Genomic DNA, 23,532 nt, shown 5'->3' with positions numbered 1-23,532 from the left:
TGGGAGGAAACGGGCCATCCAGATAAAAGAAATATTATAAAACTGAAGAGGTAAGACAGATGGTATTGGTGCAAATAAACCAATGAAACAAAATATTTCTCAGAAGCAGACATACATATAACAACTTGACATCTGACAAAAGTGCCACTGTGAATCAGTGCAGAAAGACTGCACTTTATAATGGTGCTGGCACAACTGGTTATAAGAGGAAGAATTGATTCCCGACCTCACACCATGTAAGAGAATTAATTCTCCATAGATTAAAGACTTAAATGTGAAAGGAATAGCTTTAAAACTTGAGAAGCAATATGTGTGAATGCATTTATAACTTTTGGAGAATGATTTCTTTTAAAAGATACAAAAGTTACAAGCCATAAAGAAAAATACTGACAACTCATTAAAATTAATGACTCCTGCCATCAAAGTAAAAAGACAAGTGACAAACTCAGATAAGATACCTGTACACCTGCAATACACAACCAACAAATGGTCAGAATTAAACTTAGAATTGCCTCCATACCACAAGAGAAAAGAAACAATCCAAAAGAAAAATAGGCAAAAGACACAAAGAAATCATTTCATAAAACAGGAAAAAAAGATTGGCTGATCAACATATGAAAAGATACAAACGTAATCAAAAGTACAAATTAAAACCACACTGAGTCTGATTTTTGAAAGATTTATCCAAATATATCATCTTTTTAACATTACTCATTTATTAGAAAGATCCTTTATCCTATGATTTGCTTAAACTCTTAAATAAATTGCACTTTAAAAGACTGTAAGTAATCCATCTAAAAAAATCAAGTTATACACATCAGTGTTGGTTACTATGCAGAGAGAATGTCATTGTGTATAGTTTCATGTAATCTGTGATAAATGTTCAGCTGTATTTTTTATTAAAATAAACTGTGTCAAGGAAAAAAAAACCACACTGAGGTATCACTTCACATTCATCAGATTAGAAAATATTAAATACAAAAAATATCAAGTATTGATAAGTTTGTGGAACAGGGACATTTAAATTATACCTCATTCTGTATCATGCATTGAACCTGGGCTGGCGACTCATTTCATATATGATATTATACATGTTTCAATGCCATTCTCCCAAATCATCCCACCCTCTTCCTCTCCCACAGAGTCCAAAAGACTGTTCTATACATCTGTGTCTCTTTTGCTGTCTCGCATACAGGGTTATAGCTACCATCTTTCTAAATTCCATATATATGTATTAGTATACTGTATTGGTGTTTTTCTTTCTGGATTACTTCACTCTGTATAATAGGTTCCAGTTTCATTCACCTCATTAGAACTGACTCAAATGTATTCTTTTTAATGGCTGAGTAATACTCCATTGTGTGTATATACGACAGCTTTCTTATCCATTCATCTGCTGATGGACATTTAGGTTGCTTCCATGTCCTTATGGCAAAACCAATACAATATTGTAAAGTAATGAACCTCCAATTAAAATTAATATAAATAAATAAATAAATAAAGTACAAACAATAAAATGAAAGAAAACCAATAAGATAATAAAAATGTCTTCTACCAGAAAAAATAAAAAAATTATACCTCATTCTATAAACAGGAGGGGAGAGGAAGAAAGGAAAAAAAAGAGAAGTAAAGTACTCCAAAATGAAAAGAATTCAACTTGGAAATAACTGGCTTCCTTTGATTTATACCCCAACAATCTCCTGTTAATATTTTCAATGGTTTAGGAATTCATGAAATTTGCAAGCACAAATTAGATCTCATGTTATATAGCTTAGATATGTTTTATAACTGAGATAACATATTTTACTTTAAATAATAAAAATAACCAACCTGTGGTGTTTGTGGAGTAGCCACACCTCTTGATGAAATGTCTTCACACCAGTCATAGTTTATTAATCCAGCCACATAATTTTCATCACTGGTGATCATATCTTCTAGACTCAGATTCTTCAACTATTCAAAAACAGAAGAACTCAGAAAACAATGCCACCATGATTCAGTTTTTAAGGGTCTATTACAGGCACAGGGCAAGGCCCTGGAAGCAGAAACAAATGAGAGACAGTATATAGAAGGAGCTCACATCCAAAACTGAAAACAAGAAGTCAAAAGTCTTTAATTCCAATTATTAGATAGGAGAATCTCTGACTCTCAAACAAGATGCCTTGGAATGTTCTTATGTTATATGGCTAAGTAGCTTATCATTATCAGAAAATCACTACAACACCAGACAAATGACTCCTTTGCAAATCCACAAATAAGAAGCTCTCTGACAAAGTAGAAAATGGAAGGGACTCTGAAATAGAGGTTTCTTGGTTGAAAGAACATACTGAGTAGTTAGCAATTTCCACTAGGAATAAATTAGCCTTATGAAACATCTCCTGGAGATAAGATATTTGGGATCCTATGCTAATAATACCACCAGAGTCACTTATTTTCCTTCATTCTTCCTCCTCAATAAACTGTCTGTGCTCAGTTGCTCAGGCATGTCTGACTCTTTGCAACCCCATGGACTGTAGCCTGCCTGGTTCCTCTGTCCATGGCATTCCCCAGGCAAGAATAGTAAAGTGGGGATCAAACCTGCATCTCCTACAGTGGTAGGCGGCTTCTTTACCACTGACTGAGCCACTTGGGAAGCTAAATAAACTAGGAATATACTAGATATACCCTAAATTCTAAGACTATGCAGTATAGCTGGGTTTTTTATTTTTCTTTCCTTCAACATCTATTTAGCCTGGCCAGGCAACTGTACTTGAATTTCTTACACCCCAAAAATCCCTTCTTTTCTAATTCAAGGACAAATTTTCTCATATCTAAACTATTCAGGCAGACAATACAATCCCCACCACTAGTCCTTCCACCCTCTTAACCAGGGATGACACAGCTCTCGGGTTGTCAATTACCATCAACTAGACTGAGCGATTTCACTTTCACTTTTCACTTTCATGGATTGGAGAAGGAAATGGCAACCCACTCCAGTATTCTTGCCTGGAGAATCTCAGGAACGGGGAGCCTGGTGGGCTGCTGTCTATGGGGTCGCACAGGTTCGGACACAACTGAAGTGACTTAGCAGCAGTAGCAGCAGAACTAGTTACATGGAGTGCTAGGCTGAGAAAAACACTAAGTCTAGGCTCAGTGGGGAGAAGCGCAGTATTGTATGAATGAGGGCTACAGTAGGGAGTAAAAGCACATACACATCCCTGACTGAATAATCCTATACACAAATGGATGAATTCTGAAAATCAGTCAAGTTGGTGATTTGTCGTTGTCATAGCTTGCTCAAAAATCCAGTTTCCCATTACCTAGAGCATAAAGTCTAACCCTCTGATCTGGCCTTTCAAGGTTCTCTACAATCTAGCTTTCAGCTACCCTTCCAGATCACCCATTCTCTCTCCCTCTCTTACTTTTCGCCCTCGAACTCTATTTTAACCAAACAAATCTAATCATTGTCAAAAGAATACATCAAGCACATTTAGGAGACTGAGTTTTTGCTAATTCCATTTATCTTGCCCTAAATTCTGTGTTCCTTCTTTTCACTTTCCTAAACTTAACAATGGATCCAGTTTGAATCACCCATAGTGATCACTCCCATGCTCCATAAAGCCCCTATCACACATCTCTAGTGCCTACCTGGCACCCACCATCTGCTATGATGTTGTGTTATTTATACGTGTCTTGCCTCATCTTATCTGTTAGACAGCAAGCACTCTCCTTCATACAGACTGTTTCCTAAGAGCTAGCACAGGGCCTGAAAATGCTAATGATGTTGAAAATATGTGGCCTTTTTGTGGTTCTCAGATCAGATTGTATTATCATTTCACTGAAAGTGTCATCCATTGATTAATAGTGCAGAATTACTTTTTTTATAAAGAACACTCTAGAGGAAAAAAGAGTGATTCTATCAAGGAGGAGAATAGCAGAAAGACTATATAGCTTGCTTCAAGCCTTAGTGAGTTGCATAAAGATCAGGGAGGAAAAAAAAAAAATTTGGTTTCTACTTCATTTCTTGTCATTAAAAACTCTCTTAAAAAAAATAAAAAAATAAAAACTCTTTATTGGCTATAAAAATTGACTCAATAATATAAATGCCCAAATAATTAAATTATTGGGTAAATGCTCATTAGATGGAAGATTAAATACCTTCCCAGATCATTTTTCCTTGGATACTCTATGACTCATATAAGCACATCAATTGAGACCAGGCCAATGCAGATATAAGAAAATCTAACGGCTCAGGAAAATGTCTAAGACCTTTTAACTAGGGTGTCATAAACTCAAAAACCTAGGGAGTTCCCTGGCAGTCCAGTGTGGTTAGGATTCTGCACTTTCACTGCTGAGGGCCTGGGTTCAATCCCTGGTCAGGGAGCTAGGATCCTGCATGCCACACAGTACAGCCAAAACATAAAAAACAAATAAAATTAAGCTGAGGTTTATTCTAAGTATGGAGGTATCTAACATCTCTCTGCAATTACCTTGATCAGAATCAAAGTTTATGTTTTTGCGTCCTCCTGAACCCAAAGGTACCAACTTGAGTATCAGACTTTAAAGAGTTTGCTCTGTGAGCAGGATGAGGGATGGGACGGTTCATGGAGTCAGCAGGTTAAAGATCTACCTGGGCATGGGATATTCACCAACCCAGTATAACTCTCTGAGAAAAGACTAGAAAAACAGCTCACCCTTTGCTGTCCACCTGAAACTATCACAACATTGTAAATAGGCTATACTCCAATACAAAACTAAAATGTTTTTAAAAAGAAAAACAGCCCAGCAGTAAGATTATCTCACTTCAGAGATTTCTTCACACAACAGCCCCTTATACTAACACTTTTCAGTTTTTAATTTGGTCAAAAGACCAACTAGGGAGAGAAGGGAGACAAGTTAGGTCTCTCAGGGACAAAAGAACCACTATACGTGCAGTACATGATTGACAAACGCCAAAAGAGAGATCTACATGAGTTGTTAAAGGAATTGCCAGGGCTGGGGATATGGGTGGATTCAACAAAAGATTAGGAAAGGGGTAGCATCTGAAGATTTTTAAAACACAGCTTTGATACCTAAAGAAAAAAATATCTGGGACGCAGGAGGGAGACTTAAGAGGGAGGGGACATATGTACACTTACGGCTCATTCACATTGTTGTATGGCAGAAACCAACACAACATTGTAAGGCAATTATCCTCCAATTAAAAAAAAATCACTGCACTCACATAATCATTTGGGCTATACTAGATTCCAGGCTTCCCAGGTGGCACAGTGGTAAAGAATTTGCCTGCCAATGCAGGAGATACGAGAGATGCAGGTTCAATCCCAGAGAGAAGAAGATCCCCTGGAAGAGGAAACAGCAACCCACTCCAGTATTCTCGTCCAGGAAATCCCATGGACAGAGGAGCCTGGCAGGCTACAGTCTACAGGGCCACAAAGAGTCAAACGCAACTGAGAGGCTGAGCAAACATTCTGGATTCCACAAAGAGGGCACACTACCTCTCTCTGAGAATAAAAGAAGTACAGCTTTCTAGTGCTAAAATCATTTAAACTGCAACCTGAACTAATGGAAGGAAGATTTTATTACAAAGCTCCACATGCATTCAGCAAAGTATTTGGAAGGCAGAATTTTAAGCCATGAGAAATACAGAGAATCACATAGAAAACAGACTGATGTGAGCACTTAGGAATGACACAGTGCTTCCAAATAGGTAAGGCTTCTCCACCATTCTACACATTCATGACGATGGAAAATGAGACAAAGACTACAAAATAGAAAAGAATAGTTACAAGTCATAGAAGAAATTTGAGTTGCATGAGCTGTATCTAGTATTCAAAACATCCTAAACCCCTAACATAAATGAGTATCAAAATATTCACGGAAACACTTCATTTACATAAAACATATATAATTTGTCCTATAATTTGTCCTAACATAAGATATAAACAAGCATACTAAATAAAATAAAAACTATTTTATCTATAGATGGTAGTAGCTTTATAGATAAATTACATTCTCCTTTAGTTTATCTGTGGCTTAAAATTATTCTACAACAATCAGGAGTTACTTTCATGGGAAAAAAGGAGGAAGGGAGAAATTTTTCTTTTAATGCCAGGCAGACATTCAAAATTTTAGCATTCAAGCTCAGAATTTCTCATTTCCCTTAACAAAAATATTTAAATCATAAAATGCCTTGTCTCCGGGGCCTTGACATCAGCAAAGTTAACCTTCCTGGCGTGTATTCACTCATGAACAGAGGAAGCACATGGCAAGAGCGGATGGCACCCACACGAAAGGTTCTAACATTCACCTTTATGTTTGTGACTGGCGTTGAGTTGGCCTGTCCATAGGAAGAAAGAAGCCTTAAACGAACTGGTCTCCCCCGAGCCTTCTTGGCTAGGAGCAGAAGGTAAGTAGCTGTCAGGTGATCATACTGCCACTGGAGAAAAGAAAATCGAGTTGTTTAGAAGACTAACCTTGCTTTTGACATCATCTTTATTTTAAATTAATATTTTTCCCCAATGTCATGACATTCAGAATTTAGAATTTTTTTTTAAGCTTTACAAAGCATATGATGAAAAACAGCAATCCCCTACACCATACCCCATACACAATTTCCACTCCCTAAAAGGTACCACTTTTTAACACTTTCAGTTATTTTCTAAGTATTTCTAAATCAACTGCTTTTATACAGCTTTCAATTTTGGTTTCGTGTCAGATAGTGTCTCTAGCTTTCTTACTATGGAAAAAAGAAATTAGCTCTATTTCAATTCCTTACTTTTCTCTCAACATATCTCCTTCCTGTATTCTCTACTATAATTTTATCACAGTTTTTAGTTAAATCACATTTATGTTATTATAATCATGTAAATAGTCCTTACAACTAAGTAAAGGTAATGTCCAAAATATTTAATTGGTACCCTGACATCAATCAGAACAGAGGCCAAAAGGTGAGTAGAGTCCTGGGGAACCCCTGCCATGCCAATTATTAAACTTTTTAATTATTGGATGAATGGGAGGTAAATTTTTCGAGATTTTACATGTCTGGTAAATGACTATATGCTGTTCACACACTTGATTCTGGTTTGGCTGAGTATGGAATTCTAGGTTGACAATAATTTTCACAGCTTCGAAGGCACTGTCCCATGGTCTTCCCACTTTTAGTACAGTTATCAAAAAATCAAGTCTTTCTGATTCCCAAACCTTTGTGTATGACTTTTTGCTTGCTGTCTCTAGAAAATCTGGATCTCCTTTTTCACCCCTAGTTTTCTGGAAGTTTACTAAAATAGGCTTTTGTGCAGATTTATTTTCATCCATTTTGCCAAGCCCTAGTTACTTATACTTTCACTTCTGGAATATTTTTTCTCATACTGTTTATTTGATGGTTCCTTCCCCTCCTCTGTTTCTTCATTTTCCTGCAGCTTCTATTATGTGTATGTTGGACCTTTCTTACCTTCTCTTCTCTTTGTGCATATATTTGTCTTTAGGGTCTACCTTTGAAAGATTTCACATTAACTTCATTTTGAAATATGTCTACTGAGCTTTTCATTTCTCTGGTCATATTTTAAATCTTCAAGAGCTATCTCTTAAAATGTTCTTGTTAAGTCATCTTATTCCTATTTCGAAAAAGAAATAGCTTCTCTTATCTCAAAGAATAGTAATTATTGTTTCTTAGCCATTTTCTCCCACTCCCTGCATTATCTGATTTTTTCTGAGTATCTATACTTTTCTTCACTCTCTCCCTGACCCCATTGTTTTGATCTTTGACTTTCATGTTAGGGGCTGTCCTCAAAGGTCTGGTGGTCTCTGGCTGATGGTCTCTATTTAGAAGCAAAGAGCATACTGCACAGCTAAAAGGCTATGTGTAGTTTGGGGCAGTTTATTACCTTGGGGGTTTCTCTCTTTCTCCCCAGCCTTTTCACACCAGGGACTGGATTTGTAGAAGGCAATTTTTCCACAGATGGGGGTGAGGGGAGGATGGTTTCTGGACGATTCAAGCACATTACATTTATTGTGCACTTTATTTCTATTATTATTACATTGTGATACATAATGAAATAATTATACAACTCACCATAATGCAGAATCAGATTATCAGGTATTAGATTCTAATAGGTACGCAACCTAGATTCCTCACATACGCAGTTCACAGTAGAGTTCACACTCCCATGAGAACCTAATGCTGCTGCTGATCTGACAGGAGGAGCTCGGGCAGTAATGCAAGCGATGGGGAGCAGCTGTAAATACAGATGAAGCTCCAGCCTGCTGCTCACCTCCTGCTGTGTGGGCTGGTTGCTAACAGGCTATGGATCATACCAGTCTGTGGCCCAGGGGTTGGGAAGCCCTGCTTTAAGGTTAACAGGCAGGAAGTTGAACTCCCAACCATTGGTATAATAGGTCTTTTCTCTTAGCTTTTGCCTAGAGATGAGTCTCCCAGTATTTTCCCCAATGCCACTGCAGTTAGGATAAAATCCTGATCCCAGCATTCTCAGAGTTGACTAGGGAAGGAAGTTAGAGATGGTGGTTCACTGTTCAGTAAGGGGACTGTGTGTGTCAATGCGTCCATTTCAGAATGGCTCATCACCCCGACCTGAGCTGCATCTGGTACAAGAGCATGTCTTGTTCAGTGTCTCTCCAGTCTTCTGCTGGAGTGGGGGAAAGGTTATCACACAGCACAAGGTAAAGAAAGGGACCTAGAGTCTAACTGCTCCTAATAGGGACTTCCAACCAATCTTCCTGGTTGCCAATCTGCTCACTTCCCTGACTCCAGAGGTTCCTAGGACCTCTGGTTCCTGAGCCTTTCTGGAGATCCAGGGCCCTAACAATTTGCTTACTGCCTTTTCCCACTCCATGCACTTTGCTTTCAGTTTTCTCCAAAATGCTAGGTCAGCTGCCACTTAGCTATTTTATAACTTCTAAAATTTTATCGACATTTCTTTTATCTCCTCTTTCACTGTGAAATGTTTGCCTTTTTATTCCTTTATCACTATTTTAGTGAGGTTTTAGGAGGTGTTGAATATAAACATGTCTGTTCAATCCTCATGAAAAACTAAAAGTTTCTAAATAATGTACTCAAGACTATGAGACTCTCTGCCCTGTGAAAGTGTTAAAATTTAAAACTAAATAGTATTTTATGTTATGTATCTCTCAAAAAGGGGTCATGTCTCACATGTCATCTCTCACATGACCCAAAGAGGTCTACTATCACCTCTGATTTTATTAATAAGTTTTATCTGCTAACATTTGAGATAGCCACAACTGTAGCATATACTTTGAAATTCACATAATAGACGTATCAATCTAGTGGAAGAAGTATAACACTGTGATAAATTATCATGGAATCATGCCTTTCATTCAGATAGGCTGGGGAGAAGAAGGATGGGAAAGGTTTCATGGAGAAGGTACTTGGAAACTGGGTGAAAACTAACTCTCTCCTCTCCAAAGGTTATGTTAAAGGTTTTATTTATTTAACCGTTTATTCATTTATTTATTTGGTCGTGCGGCATAGCTTGTAGGATCTTAGTTCCCTGACCAGGTACTGAATTCTACACCCCAGGAATGAAGCATCAAGTCATAATCACTGGATCGCCAGAGAATTCCCATGTTAAAGGTTTTTTTTGCACCTTCCACATCTATGGTCTCATGTGTGATAAATGCCTTTTTGAAACTGATGCCATAAACTGATTAGAAACAATGCCATAAACTGATTAGAAACAATGTTTCAGAAATAAGTTGCCACTTGCTTGTCAACAATGGCATAACCCAGGCATTGTAAACAACAATGGGAAAATGATGAGTTTTAGGTGGAGTTTTCTAAACATACCTCAGAGCTTAATAATCATCCTGGAAACTATTTCCCTAGGCAAAAAAAGCATCCTTTTAATAACTTTTTTGCCACAGCTATTGCATACCATTTATTATGATAATATGCACAGGGGAGTTCTGTGTTTAATAACAGATAAATCAATGCATTAGTTACGCTTTCCAGGTGATGTCAATCCTCAAGTCTAACACAACCAATGTCTCTCTTATCTTTTAAGCAGCTCCCTCTTTAGAAAGTCAAATGTCTGAGAGTAAAGCAAAAGGTTTACCTGTTATAAAGAAGGTTCTACTTCCAGGAAATGAAAAACATTTTAAAATCCCCAGTTATTGTTCACGCAAACCAAATGTTAAAGGACTGCCTGGGCTGAAGACAGGCAGCTACTGGATCAGAGGGTTTGATAAACTGAGGAGCGGCTCAGTCTCCTTTCCCTGACCTTGCTCCTGGGGTATAGCGGTGTCGTCCTGAATTAATTCTCACAACCACACAGGATTATGAGAGACAGTGCAGGGAGAGCTCACGAAAGAGCAACTGCCCGAGAAAATCCTGAGTGCATATTTATTGAGTCTCCTTCTTGGACGAGGAAGTCATGTCGTAAGGCTTTGAAGATAAGGAAGTTTGTTCTACGTGCAGACCACCACCTGCTGAGGCTGACGTGTCAGCCAAGACATCCGTCTTAAGGGCATGAGAAAGAGCATGTAAGGAAAGGGTAAGACAGAACAGTGTCCAGAAAACAGGGTCTTGAGAAAGGAATGACATTTATATTCCCACAGTAGGGCCCTCAATCTTGAAACCTCCGTCACCAGAATACATGAGGGTTTTCACCACAGGGGTGAGGGGAAAGGATCTGTCTTGGTCTGGAGGTCCTTGTGTGCACATGGGACCTTCAGTGAAGTTCCCCAACCAGATAACTGGCTGCTCCACAATCCAGAGCCACTCACAGCTGGAAGACAAGGGGGAAAGTGAGGAAAGCAATGAAGTGGAAGCTCTAGCACCACTGGAGGAAATCTCAAGAGGGTTAAAACAAGATGGCTCAAAATCATGACACATGAAGAGATTCTCACTTCTAATACAAAAAGCAGTTTAAGAATGCTCAGGTAGATAAGTGGTAGTTCCAAAAGTTGAATGTTTGTGAATAATATTGTTTCTCTCTCTTTACACAAAGATCAGTAGCTCCATACCCAGCATGGATCACATTAAACTGATCTCTGTCCTGTCTAGCCAGCCTGAAAAGTAACAGCAGAGTGCCCAAGACACCAGAAAAAAAAAAAAAGAAATTAACAAACCATGGCTGATCTCAAACCTGGTTTTCCCAAGGCTCTTTAAACTGGAAAGTACCTAGAACCAATGTGAATTCTATGAGACTTCCCAGACCAGGATTTCTCAACTTCAACACTATTGATAATTGACCTGGGTAATTTGTGGCCAGGGCTTACTTTGTGTACTATAGGATATATAGCAGCATCCCTGGCCTCTACCCACCAGGTGATATTGGCATATACACACACCCTAGGTGTGACAACCAAAAATGTCCCTGGAGGGGCAAAATCACTCCCAGTTGAGAGCCACTGACTCAGACCAGTGCTTCACGATGAATCACATGGGTTCTACTAAGATGCAGATTCTGATTCAGCAGGTCTGAGGTGCACAAAGTGATGCTGATGCTGCTGGTCATAGATCACACTTTGAAGAGCAAGAATCTAGAGTAGTACCTCCCAACCCCCGTCTACCTACTGCAATCATCTGGGAAGCTTTTAAAAATTCTGATGCTTAGGCCACACCCCAGATCAATGAAATAATAATCTCTGGGGTTGGGATTTAGGCATCAAGATTAAAGTTCCTAGGTGATTCCAATGTTCAGCCAAGGTTTTGAAGAGGTTGTCTACTCATCCCTAGGACTGGAAAATAAGTACAAACATTTAAGAATGAAGGGAAAGTACACAAGAAGAAAACTATTACTCTCCTCACACATTCTTGACGTTTGTCACACCCAGCTTTCAAGACAACTGAGATATTTAGAGAGATGTAATACCAGAAAACCATCTCTATCATGCTTCGTTATATTGTTTTATAATTCCAATTTCCATTTCAGTTTCAAGTTTGAAAACTATATGTAGAGACCACATAAAGGACACTATTTTAAAGACTTTTCACCCAAAGATTCTTGAAGTTTTGAATATGTTACTTTTCAGATTCAGGTTTTAAAGTTTGTAAATCTCCTGCCAAAGTTTTTCTGCATAAAACAACATGATACATGGGATTTGCTTTGAAATGTCTTAGCTAAAAAGGGCAGACAGAGGACAGTGCTGGGATATAGATAAAACTGGCAAAATGTTAATACCTGTTAATTAAAGCTAGAAGATGAGTGCATGGAAAATCATTGTTATTATACTAGTCCCTCTACAGATATTTGAAAATTTCTATAATAACAACTGAAAAAGCAATTTCTTGAATCCAAAATATAGCTTTCAAGATCATCCCAAAGAAAAAGCCATGTTTATATGAAACTCGTCTATGTGAAAACGTCAAATTTTCACTCTAACAGACGAAGGACCTGGGACTTCCCTGGTGGTCCAGCGGCTAGGACTCCTGCTCCTAATACAGGGGGCCGGGGTTCAATCCCTGGTCAGGGAACTGGATCCCACATGCCACAACTAAGAGTTTGCATGCTGCAACTAAGACCTGGTGTAGCCAAATAAATAAATACTTAAAAAATAAAAAAGAAGGACCTGACATATCTAGCAGCAGTTCCCAATTCTTGCCATTTCCTTTCATTCCATTGAAAAAGTAAAGTATCACTCTGTTTTCCAGATATGTTCCATTTGTCTGAAATTGTCTTTCAAAAGACTTACTGAGTCATTCAAAAGAATTCTTTCGTACCTCCTCACTGAAAAAATTTGTGGCTTAGCAAAGCTTTGGTTAGTTCTTTAAAAAAAAATCTGCTTAAGGCCTTTCCCTTTCAAGTTAGAAAAGAGGAAAAAGCAAACACAATTCATAGGCGATGAAAGACATGGTACTGAACCAGGAGGTAAGCTGGGTGCGATCCCTGCCCGTCATGTCAGACTGTACTCAGAGACAGCCTCTGTTTCCAGGAGAAACTACATATAGGATGTAGTGATTAAGCATCTGAAACAGCTAAAAATGATCCAACACCAGAAATCACATGTATCTGGTTCATAAGGTTGGGGGTGATGTGATGCTAGTGGGATGCTTTCAGGTAAAATGAAAACTGCTTTGTGTTTACCTCATTGCTACAGCAGAATCACACTTCTGTGTTAAAGAATTTAAAGTTGTCAGAATTGGAACTCTGAAAATTCTCTGGATTCATTTGATCTGTTTCTTAATATTTTTTCCACTGTAACTCTCCTTGTTCAACCTCATTTCTAAAGAGGCTATCTAACAGACATCAGAAAAGAGTTGAAAATATACACAAACATAAACTAAGTGCAATACAGTGTTTTCACCCAGGATAAAATCTTAGGCCTGAAAAACGCTATACTATTTTTACTGTACTGATGAAACAAAAAAAAGAGAAAACAAAAGATAATACTTTCAGATTCATGCTATATTTCTTACCAGTGAAATTAAATCCTCCATAGTTTGCCTGTTGTTTCCGTGATGTACAGAAAGTTCTGTTACGCAATCTTCATCAAGGTGAATAAGCTAGAAAAAAATTTTATCAATTTTATTAACATTAATAAAATATTTATGGTTTTAAAACCTTTAAATTATCATAATTACCTTCTAAAATCAAACACCGAAAAAAAAATTTTTTTTAATAAAATCAATAAAATAAAATAAAATCGAACACCAACATGTAAAAACAACATGAGTTTGTCAAACTCTTAGGTAAGAATAAACATCCTCCACAATTTTTAGAGATATAAGCAGATAACAATAAGCAGTTCAAGAAGGTGATGAGCTCTCTTTCCTAGCTTTTCACGTCCCCATCATCATCTGATCGACTGCTACAATTCTGCTGGGCAGCCCAGGGACTCTATGCTCCTCCTCTACTGCAAGACAGGGACCAACATTTGCATCCAAGAGCAGTCATCTAGACATCGAAAACTAGGGGCTACACAAGAGACTGGGAAAAGAGTGGGTCAGACTTGTAGCATACAGTCTCCCAGGTTATGTTTGGGTTTAGCACAATCCAAGGAGCCCTTCTGACAGTGCCACAGATGCTGCACAATCATCATTATGATGAAGGCACTGGCCAAGCACAATTGTTAGAAGGAAGAAGTGATACTGCCTCCACACAAACATTATTTTGATTAAGGACAGAAGTGATCCAAGTAGTCTGACCCCTGCAGGATGAGACCTCACCAGAGATGGGACCAGAAATAGGTTCTCAGAACCAAACAAGGATCACTGAGAATGAAAAGGCAGGTAGAGTCTGGCCTGTCCCTGCAACAGGAGTTCAGAAAATCACATAGGAAGAGAATTATAAGGAATGTAATTATAAAGTCACATTTCCAATGTAAGAATTCACTTCACAATAGCCCCACTAAGTGAGGTTTCACTTTCTACTTAGTCTTCATCTCCAGAACAGCTGAGATGGTTAGCTTCTTCCTCCTAAGATTTGTCTCCTGATTCCTACCCACTATGAATCGCTACAGTCCAACAGCTGACAGACTTTAGAAGTAGATGACCTTGGTTTTAATCATTATATCACAAAAGAACTGTATGATCTTGAGCATGTTATTACACCACCCTTAGTCTCAGTTTCATCATCTGTAAAATGATGATGAGATGGCACCTGCCATGTAACATATGCATGCTATGTGGAATACCTAAACAGAGAGGCCCTCAAAAAATGGTTAACTATTTTTACTAACAGTCTTAATTCTATTTCCTCTTTGGTATAAGAGCCTTTCATAAATTTGAATATTCCTATTATCAACAACCTTCTCCAAGCATTCTCTTTTCCAGTCCCTTTAACAACTGTTTCAATGATTAACTCCTCCCACCCACTCTGGTCCTTTCTTTCGATCACATAGTTCAGGCTGTCACTGATGCTCAAGATCCAAGAGAGGTTTGCCCGGCAGAAGGCAGAGCACTATCATGACCTTCCCTTGTTCTGTGATACCATAGTTGTCACAATAGACTCAAGGGAAAACCATGTTGCCACCATGAAACTACAGGGATGGTACAAACAATGACCTGTATGACTGGCTGGTACCTCACAGGCTATGGAGAACGCGGAGACCACAAAGGTTTATACTGATGGTTTTAGGAAAGTCAACCACAAAGGTTTATACTGATGGTTCTAGGAAAGTCAACAATGTCACAAGTAAGTTTTCCTTGTAATGGTTTGACTTTAGCAGTTCCCCTAACTGTAGATTCCCACTTAGGAAGAACTCAGAAGCCCATACACTTTACAACTCAGTTGGGTATCTTCTTGTTGATATCACTGCTCAAGCATGAAAGACAGGATTTCTAGGGTTCCCACCATGATCTTAAGTTACTCTCATAAAAACAAAAACCTCTCCCCTGTAGCCTCTTGCTCTGTACTTTTACCACAGGGTACATGGAGGAAAGGAAGGAAGAGTAGGAAGGAGATGCGATCTTCTTTGCTGGGCTCTTGAATTAGAAAGAATGAAAAGAGTGGGACAAGACACCAAAGTCTGAAAAATACGGTTTCTCAAGTTGGGTTTTTCAAAAAGGTTCAATACTTTAAGTACTCTGAATTCTCAGCCACACATGCTCCAGTCAAATTAAGTACAAAAATATGTACCAAAAGCTAGCCAATTATTTTGGATTATCCGTGCCTACTACATTTCCTGTTCAGTAGGGCAGAAAATGGAACTGAATATAACTTCTATTTGATATAATACTTGAGTACTACAGTTATGTGTGAAAATGATAGAACATGCATACAGTTACAGAACAACACCTCTACCTTAAATATCCAAGTAAATCTGAATTATTTTTTATAGTTCACCCTTGATGAAAGACAATATTGAGGCAGACAAGAGAATACTTCAAAAAGCAATAATCCCTTATAGCTCTTCTATATATAACTCATTTGATCCCTGCAATAGCTCAGTAAGGCAGACAAAACGGATGAATGACATTACATTTAAAGCACTCCAAAAATGACAAAACATAATCCAAACATACAGAAGAGACTGACGTTAGAATACCCACATTAGAGGTGAGAAAATGAAGACTCAGAAAAATTTATGCCATTTGCCCAAGATGGGCATTTTTCACCCTAGCCTAGGGTTCTTCCTACCACACCACAATGCCACCTCTCTGAGACTCTGTTCCAATAGCTATTCCAACAGAGACCAGACAAGTAACGCTCATCACAAAGGCTACTGCTACACAGAATACAGGACCTGAGTTTCAACTGTTGACCTGTCAGATCCATTATGTTCTGGAGCCCTTCTGTTTGGGTTAAGATCCTGGTTCTACACTTACTAGTTATTTGACCTTGGGCAAGTTATCTTCTGATTCTGTGTTCAACTGCTTCATCTGCAAATGGGGACAATAACAGTACCCACTTCAGAGGGTTTGTATGAGGGTTAAATTAATTAAAAGAGTTAAAAACATAAAGCCCTTAAGGGTAGTATCCTAAGGGCTCTATTATTATACTATAGTACTATAACAGCACACTTTTCTATTATAGAAAGCATTCAATATATATGAGCAATTATTATACTAATATGTAAGGGAAATCATACATTTTCAGAACACTGAAAACCTCAAAATTATGTATCCTACTTTATACAATGCCCCAATTTAAAATAATCTTCGTGCTGTTGAAATCAGAGATTTTCTTCATTTTGGCATCTATTCTATTGCAAACAGTAGCATATCCTCCCCTGTTCAGGATCACGGCCGAGAAGACATGCAGAGCCCTCCCACACATGGAGAAATGATGACCCCCAATGGCTGAACACAGGCATTGGCACCACACATGGTCACCATCCCACAAGGGGCACAGCATAGCTCCCCGGCCCTGCTGCCACACTGCTAGGAGAGCACACGTTCTACTGTCTGTAGGTTCTCACTTATTAGCATTAAGCTGCTGCTCTAATTGTGTTTGCTCAGTAGATACTGAAGATGTCTTAAAGGGTGAAAGGAAAAAGGGAGAAAAGAAATTTCAGAGACTGAAAATCACAGGAGAATCAGGAGGGATTTCAGATCAGGCTGTGTGGTCCTAATAGGGGACAGACTAGTGAGAAGGGGTTAAAAACAAACAGCCTATTTTTCCAAGTATTTATATTTATTGGTGTGATTCTTCCAGAAAGCAAATACCCTACAGCTGTATCAGGTCTACAATGTGGCGTGTCTCCAAACTATTCTGTTGACCCATGCACAAACTCCACTTCACTACAGACATTTTAGATTATCAAAAAATATCCCCAATTATCTGATAAAGCTATTAAAACACTTCTCCTTTAAAGCATTAAAATGTTTTTCTAACTACACACCTGTGTGAGGCTACATTTTCTTCAGATGCTTTAACCAAAACAATGTATTAAAACAGAGTGTAGAAGCAGATGAATACCCAAGTGTCTTCTATTAAGCTAGACTTTAAAGAAATTTTCAAAGACATAGAGCAGTGCCACTCTTCTCACTGTATTTATTTCTTAAATAGTTATGTTTAACTTATTGATTTCCTTGTCTATGAAAAGGGGATAAGAATTGTACCAACTCTGACGCCTACGCCTGCCATACTGGCTCTGGGTTTTGCCTTGTGGCTTGCTTTGGCCAGACATTAGTAAGTACAATGAAAGCAGGGGCTTGAAAAACGCTTGAGTGTTAGGGCTTGCCCACTTTCTTGCTTCTTTTGGAATCCAGCCACCGTATCAAGAAGCCCAGAGTAGCCTGCTGGACACAGTGTGACCCAACAAATAACCAGCATAAACAGCTGGGGGGGTTTTTGGCCATGCTATGTCACACGTGGGATCTTAGTTCCTTGACCGGGGATCAAAACCACGCTTCCTGCAATAGAAGCATGGAGTCTTAACCACTGAAGCACCAGGGGAGTCCCAACAGCTGGTCTTTTGAGTGAATCTTACACAATCCAGCCATGTTAGAGTCACCAGTTGACTGCAGCCACACGAGTGACTTCAGGTAAGACCCACACAAGAACAGCCCAGCTGAGCCTCAAATTACCGATGCACAGAAACTGTAAACTCTTATTGTTTTAAATCACTAAATTTGTTTTTGTTTAATGTAGCAATAGTTCATTAATATACAAAATGTGGCTACCTCTTACATAAAACAAACTGTAAAGATTTACTGTGTAACACAGGGAGCTAACAGTCAATATCTTATAATAACCTATAAAGGAAAATAATTTGAAATATATATATATTCATAACTGAATCACTTTGCTGTACATCTAAAACTAACACAATATTTTAAATTAACTATAATTTTTTAAATTACACATATTCTTTAGTAACACATTTTTATCAAGTTCAAAATTCATTTGTTAAAAAATATTTTTATAATAGTAATGTAGGAATATTTGTTACTCTAATTGCTTAAACTTGCATAGCACTCTGTGATAAAGTTCTTTCCTATATATATATTAAAGCAGTTCTCAGGGAGTGGTGTGGTCTGCAGACCCCAGAGGATCTCTAATCAAAACAACATAACAAAACAGACAATGCAGAAGCAGGTCCAAGTGCCTTCCTTTACGCTAAACTTTAAAGAAACTTGCAAAGATGTAAAACAATGCTATTCTTCTCACCACATTTATTTTTTAAATAGCCATTTTTTCATAAAAATATTTATTTGTGATAAACTGTAACAGGTATAGTACTGTTACTTTTAAGTGAATCAATTAATAAATATTTTAATACATTAATATTAAGAGCATAAAGGGGCCCTCAGACTTAAAAGTATGAGAACCACCACAACCTCATAACTACTCTGGGAAGTAGACAAAGAACAGGTTTAACCTACTTTTTACAGACGAACACACAGGCTTGGAAAAGTTAAGTAACCTGCCCAAGATTCTCAGAGCACTGTTCACAATCCTGACTATGCGAGAGACACCTGGGAGCTTTTTAAAATATCCATTAATTGTTGCGGGAGGAGGCACAGGCACTTTCTAAGGTCCTTGTGATTCTCATGTGCCGGCCTGGTTAGGCATCACTGTCTGAGAGATTGACAGGTCAATGTATAATTCAGTTACAGTCTCCCAAACAGCAATCTGACGAATAAGTCTACAAAATATATTTTCTTTTATACTTAGAACACATCACTGTACATCCTGAATCCACACAAAGTTTTTTGTTTGTGTTGTAATTCTACTTACAGGAGCCTTGCTTTGCCACTCAACAGGACAGTTGTAATCGTGCATGATCCAGGGGTGGTTCAAGAGATTTTTCATAGAAATCCGTTTCTTTGGGTCCACCTAGTGGCCATTGAGAGGTAGCTGGAGATTAACATTTCAAATAACATAGAACACATTTTTCTCCTGAGGACTCAAAATTCATCAGAACAGATGTAAACTTTTATCATCACAAAAATACTGTCAAAGACCTTAAAATGGCCTTGGAATAAATTCTTTTAAAAAGGGAATAGAAGCAAGAGAACTATAGCAACCTACACGGCTTAGAAGATAAATGTTTAACAAACATGAACTTCATTGGTATGGACATTATTCATGAAGTTCAGTCAATCTATTGAATGATGTAATAGTCTTTTGCTGGAAAACCTATTCACAGGAAATATCCACCAATTTAATATTCAAGCAGCCACAATGCAGGGCATTCACACTGAATATGCAATCTCTACCTCCGGTGAGTTTACAATCACATAGAACAAGTTGAAAAGCATACCTTTCTTTTCCATTTGTAATTTTCAAATGTGAGGAAAGGAAAATTAATCAACACAGATTAAGTTTTGGGGAGTTTAGAAGAAAGGATGAGGTGTTTTCACTCTCATTATGGAGATTTGGTGGTCTGGCCTACTTAATCAAGGTGGGTGAGCTTGAAGTAAATTTTGAATAAAAAGTAGAGATGGCTTAATAGATGGAAAACTGAAATACATAATCATGAAAAACATACTGCACTAATAAGGTACTCGTATTTTCAAAGTGTTTCCTATTAATCTCATTTTATCCACATAACTCTATGAAGCAGTGAGGCCAAGCTCAGAATCCCCATTTTCAGGTCAGAACCAGGTTAGGTAGCATGCCTATTGATCGGTAGGGAGGATAACTAGCCTTCAGCACTCCTATCTTTCACGTTCAGCGGTCATTACATCAAATCAGTGATTCTTAAATGTGGCCCCCCAAGACCAGTAGCATCAGTGTCATCTGGGAGCTTGTTAGAAATGCAAACTCTTAGTGCTGCTCCAGATCTATAGAATCAGACACTCTCCATTTGAAGCTCAGCAATCTGGGTTTTAATAAGCCCATCTGGCAATTCTGGTACATGCTAAAGCTTGAGAACCACAGCACTAGATCAAGGGACCACTCAGTTGTACATCAGCTCATTCAAGCATTTATTCCATATCCACTATATACCTAGCATACAAAGAGTGGGAGCAAGAACACAGAAAACAGTGGAACAAGAGCGGATTAAACTGACAATTCTCAAGAAAAGGGAAGAAAAACCAAATCACCAAAGACATATATTAGCTGTCTTTAAAAAAAAAAAATGCAGGTCTTCCCTGGAGGTCCAGTTAAAACTCCACACTTCTACTACAGGGGATGGGGGTTCGATCCCTGATCAGGGAAGATCTCACATGCCATGTGGTATGGCCAAAAAAACAACTGCATTTGCAAAGAAAGCACCAGTAGAGAATATGTGCAGAATAGATATAATGAATAGAATTTTTTAAAGGTGATGTATAAACGTAGTAACACCACAGACATCTTAAAATCAAATAACTGCAATAGATTTCTATTATTTAAAAATAAATAACAAAGATTACCTGTAGCATTTGCTGAAGAAGTAGAACACTACTAGGAGAGAGCCACTTTGGAACGTCATATTTCCCTCTCTACAAAAAACAAGAAAAGCATTAAAGAGATTTAGGTTCAATCAGCCTTAACAAAAATTTCTACAGTTAACAACACGCTAGAGATTTACTTCCAAGCTTGAAGACGTCACCCAACTTTAAGACATGGCAAACATATATCTTACAGGCCTTTGGAATCTACAGTATTATTAGTGGACAGAAGTATACAGTGTAATCAATGTTCATATTGCTAAAGCAAATTTTAGTTTATAATCCCAGAAGAATTGTCAGTTGACAAAATTAGGTCACAGAACAGCATATTTGGTAATTGGACACAGGCCGTGGTTACAAACAGGTCACATATCATCTACAAGGCAGAACTCACTATCACTGAAAAACTGCCACTGAATAAAGCCACCCCTTTAGGGAATGGAAGAGACTCAGGAGACATATGTTCATAACCTGTTAGACATTACAGTCACTAAGTCATCAACCAAAACAAGACTAGGGGCTCGCTAAACACTAACACAAGATGGAATAGTACCTCTTCACACAACCTGTCACACACCCCTCTTTCCCAATTCAAAGGAAATGACAGAATCATTTCTCTTAGCAGAGAACAAATTGTTTAATGATGCTAGGATAACAGGTTAATTGTATGAGAAAATTAAGATTGAACTGTAATTCACAATCTACATCAAAATTAATTCTACCCAGATTAAAGAGTTAAATGCAAATACAAAACCATGAGAATACTGAAAGCATGGTGATTAGCTTTTAGAACCTGTCTAGACATGACAGCAATACCAAAAACCATAAAGATTAGCAGAGGACACAATTAGAAGCTGACATTTCTGTGTGGCAAAACACAACTAACAAAGTTAATTAACAACAGAGTAGGGGAAGAGCCTTTCCACCTAAATGACAAAAAAGTAACCTGCTTTATCAAGTAAAGAGCTCTCACAGATCACCACCAATCCTCTTCTTCCAACATTTCCCCTTCACAGCAAATGGCAACTGCCTTGCCAACTCCTCAGCTCAGAAACCTTGGGTCATGGGCTTCCTTGGAGGTCCAGTGGCTAAGACTTCACACTCCCAGTGCAAGAGGCCTGGGTTCAATCCCCATCAGGGAACTAGATCCCACATGCTGCAATTAAGTTTGCATGCCACTACTAAAGATCCTGCTGGCTGCAACTAAAGAACTTCAATGCCACAGTGAAGATCAAAGATCCTGAGGGTGGCAGCTAAGACCCAGCACAGCCAAATAAATAAACAAATATTTCACAAAAACAAGAAGAAACAACCTTGGACCATCTTTAGCTCCTCCTTCCTTCACACTTCACATCCAAACCATCAGCAAATCGACCGGTTCTATGTTATATACCCAGAAACCCCTGTCACTACCTGCCCCACACCTCCAGGCTCTTTCATCTGATACACTGCAAAAGGCTCCCAGCTAGTATTCCAGAGCCCTTCACTGCTCCCCACAGTCTAGTCTCTACTCATCAGCACCAATGTTCTTTCAAAACATTTGGTCAGGTCATGTTACTTCACTATCCAAAACTCTTTAAAGGCTCCCTATCTCACTCAAAATGAAATCCAAATTCCTTACTCTGGCTCCAGGCCCAACTCCTTGCTACCTCTCAAATTCACCTCCTCACTCTCTCCCTCACTCACCAAACTATGATCACGCCACAAGTCAAACACAGGCCTGCCTTAGGTCCTTTGCACACTTTGTTCCCGCCACTATCATGCTTTCCTCAATATCAGCAGAGCTTGTACCTCTACCTTCTTCAGGTCTCCCCTTAAATACCAGTGGTATCAATGAGGTCTCCCCAAACCACCATTATAAATAGCATCCTCATGCACCATCATCTCTACCACCCTTTCAAGGCACCTTCTGTACAGTCTTTATCTCCACTTGTCATACTACACATTTATTTGTTTTCTACATATTTATTTATTTTCTATTTATTTGTTTATATGTCATACTATATATTTATTTATTTTGTGCACAGACACACACCCAGCATATTAATTGTTTAAATATGTCATACTACATGTTTGTTTATAAACACATATTTGTTTAAAATGTCATACTACATATTTGTTTATACATTAGAAAATATTCTAATGTATTCTATTTACATTAGAATATTAACTTTAAAAAAAAAATCACAGGGATTTTTGTCTGTACTGTTCACCTAGAACATCGTCTGGCCCTAACAGAAAAGGTGCTCAATTAATATTTGTTGAATAAATGAAGAAATAGGATAAAAGCATATACTCCAAAAGAAAATGGACAGAGTATTCATAATTCCCAAAACAAGAGCTTTTAAATGGTCAATAAATATGATAACATGTTCAACTAAACTAGTAATAAAAAAGTAATTAATTTAAACAAAAATATGATCTAAATTGATAAACTTTTTAAAAAATTATCCAGTGTTAGAGTTCAGGGGCAGGAGTACTTACATATACGAGAGTATAAACGTTTCTGAAGAGTACTGTGGAAATATGTATAAAAAGCATTCAAGATCAAATATCCTTGATCCAGCAATTACACTTCTAGCAATTTATCCTAAGCAAATAATCTGGCATAAAAAAGTTATTATTGTTATGAATAGTAAGTAATATTTATCACACAATTGTTTGTGATAACTATGGGGACTAAGGAACATGGTCTGAGAGAATCCAGAGGGTCCCCAAAACTAATCAAAGACAAAATTACCTGAATAAGGATCCTGAGTTAGAAATCTATTACAGGTCCAGGGAGACAAGGGTGTTAGGTAGTTAGA

At 38.0% G+C, this 23,532-nt stretch overlaps 1 protein-coding gene across 2 annotated transcripts in view; it reads right to left on the bottom strand.

Moving 5' to 3' along the window:
* The window catches only part of MELK (maternal embryonic leucine zipper kinase), a 71,540-nt gene that overhangs the window by 17,981 nt on the left and 30,027 nt on the right, over window positions 1–23,532 (bottom strand). For both annotated transcript variants that reach the window (XM_005683873.2, XM_018052179.1), the window contains 5 exons: window positions 20,708–20,776; window positions 19,083–19,181; window positions 13,376–13,462; window positions 6,290–6,418; window positions 1,831–1,953 (listed from right to left, as the gene is read on the bottom strand). In XM_005683873.2, the coding sequence (XP_005683930.2) occupies window positions 1,831–1,953; window positions 6,290–6,418; window positions 13,376–13,462; window positions 19,083–19,181; window positions 20,708–20,776 (507 nt within the window). The remainder of the gene's footprint in view (window positions 1–1,830; window positions 1,954–6,289; window positions 6,419–13,375; window positions 13,463–19,082; window positions 19,182–20,707; window positions 20,777–23,532) is intronic.

This window comes from Capra hircus, chromosome 8, assembly GCF_001704415.2.
Source record: "Capra hircus breed San Clemente chromosome 8, ASM170441v1, whole genome shotgun sequence".
Lineage (NCBI taxonomy): Eukaryota > Metazoa > Chordata > Mammalia > Artiodactyla > Bovidae > Capra > Capra hircus.
Note: the sequence above shows the minus strand (reverse complement) of the source record. Positions and strands in the feature narration are given on the sequence as shown.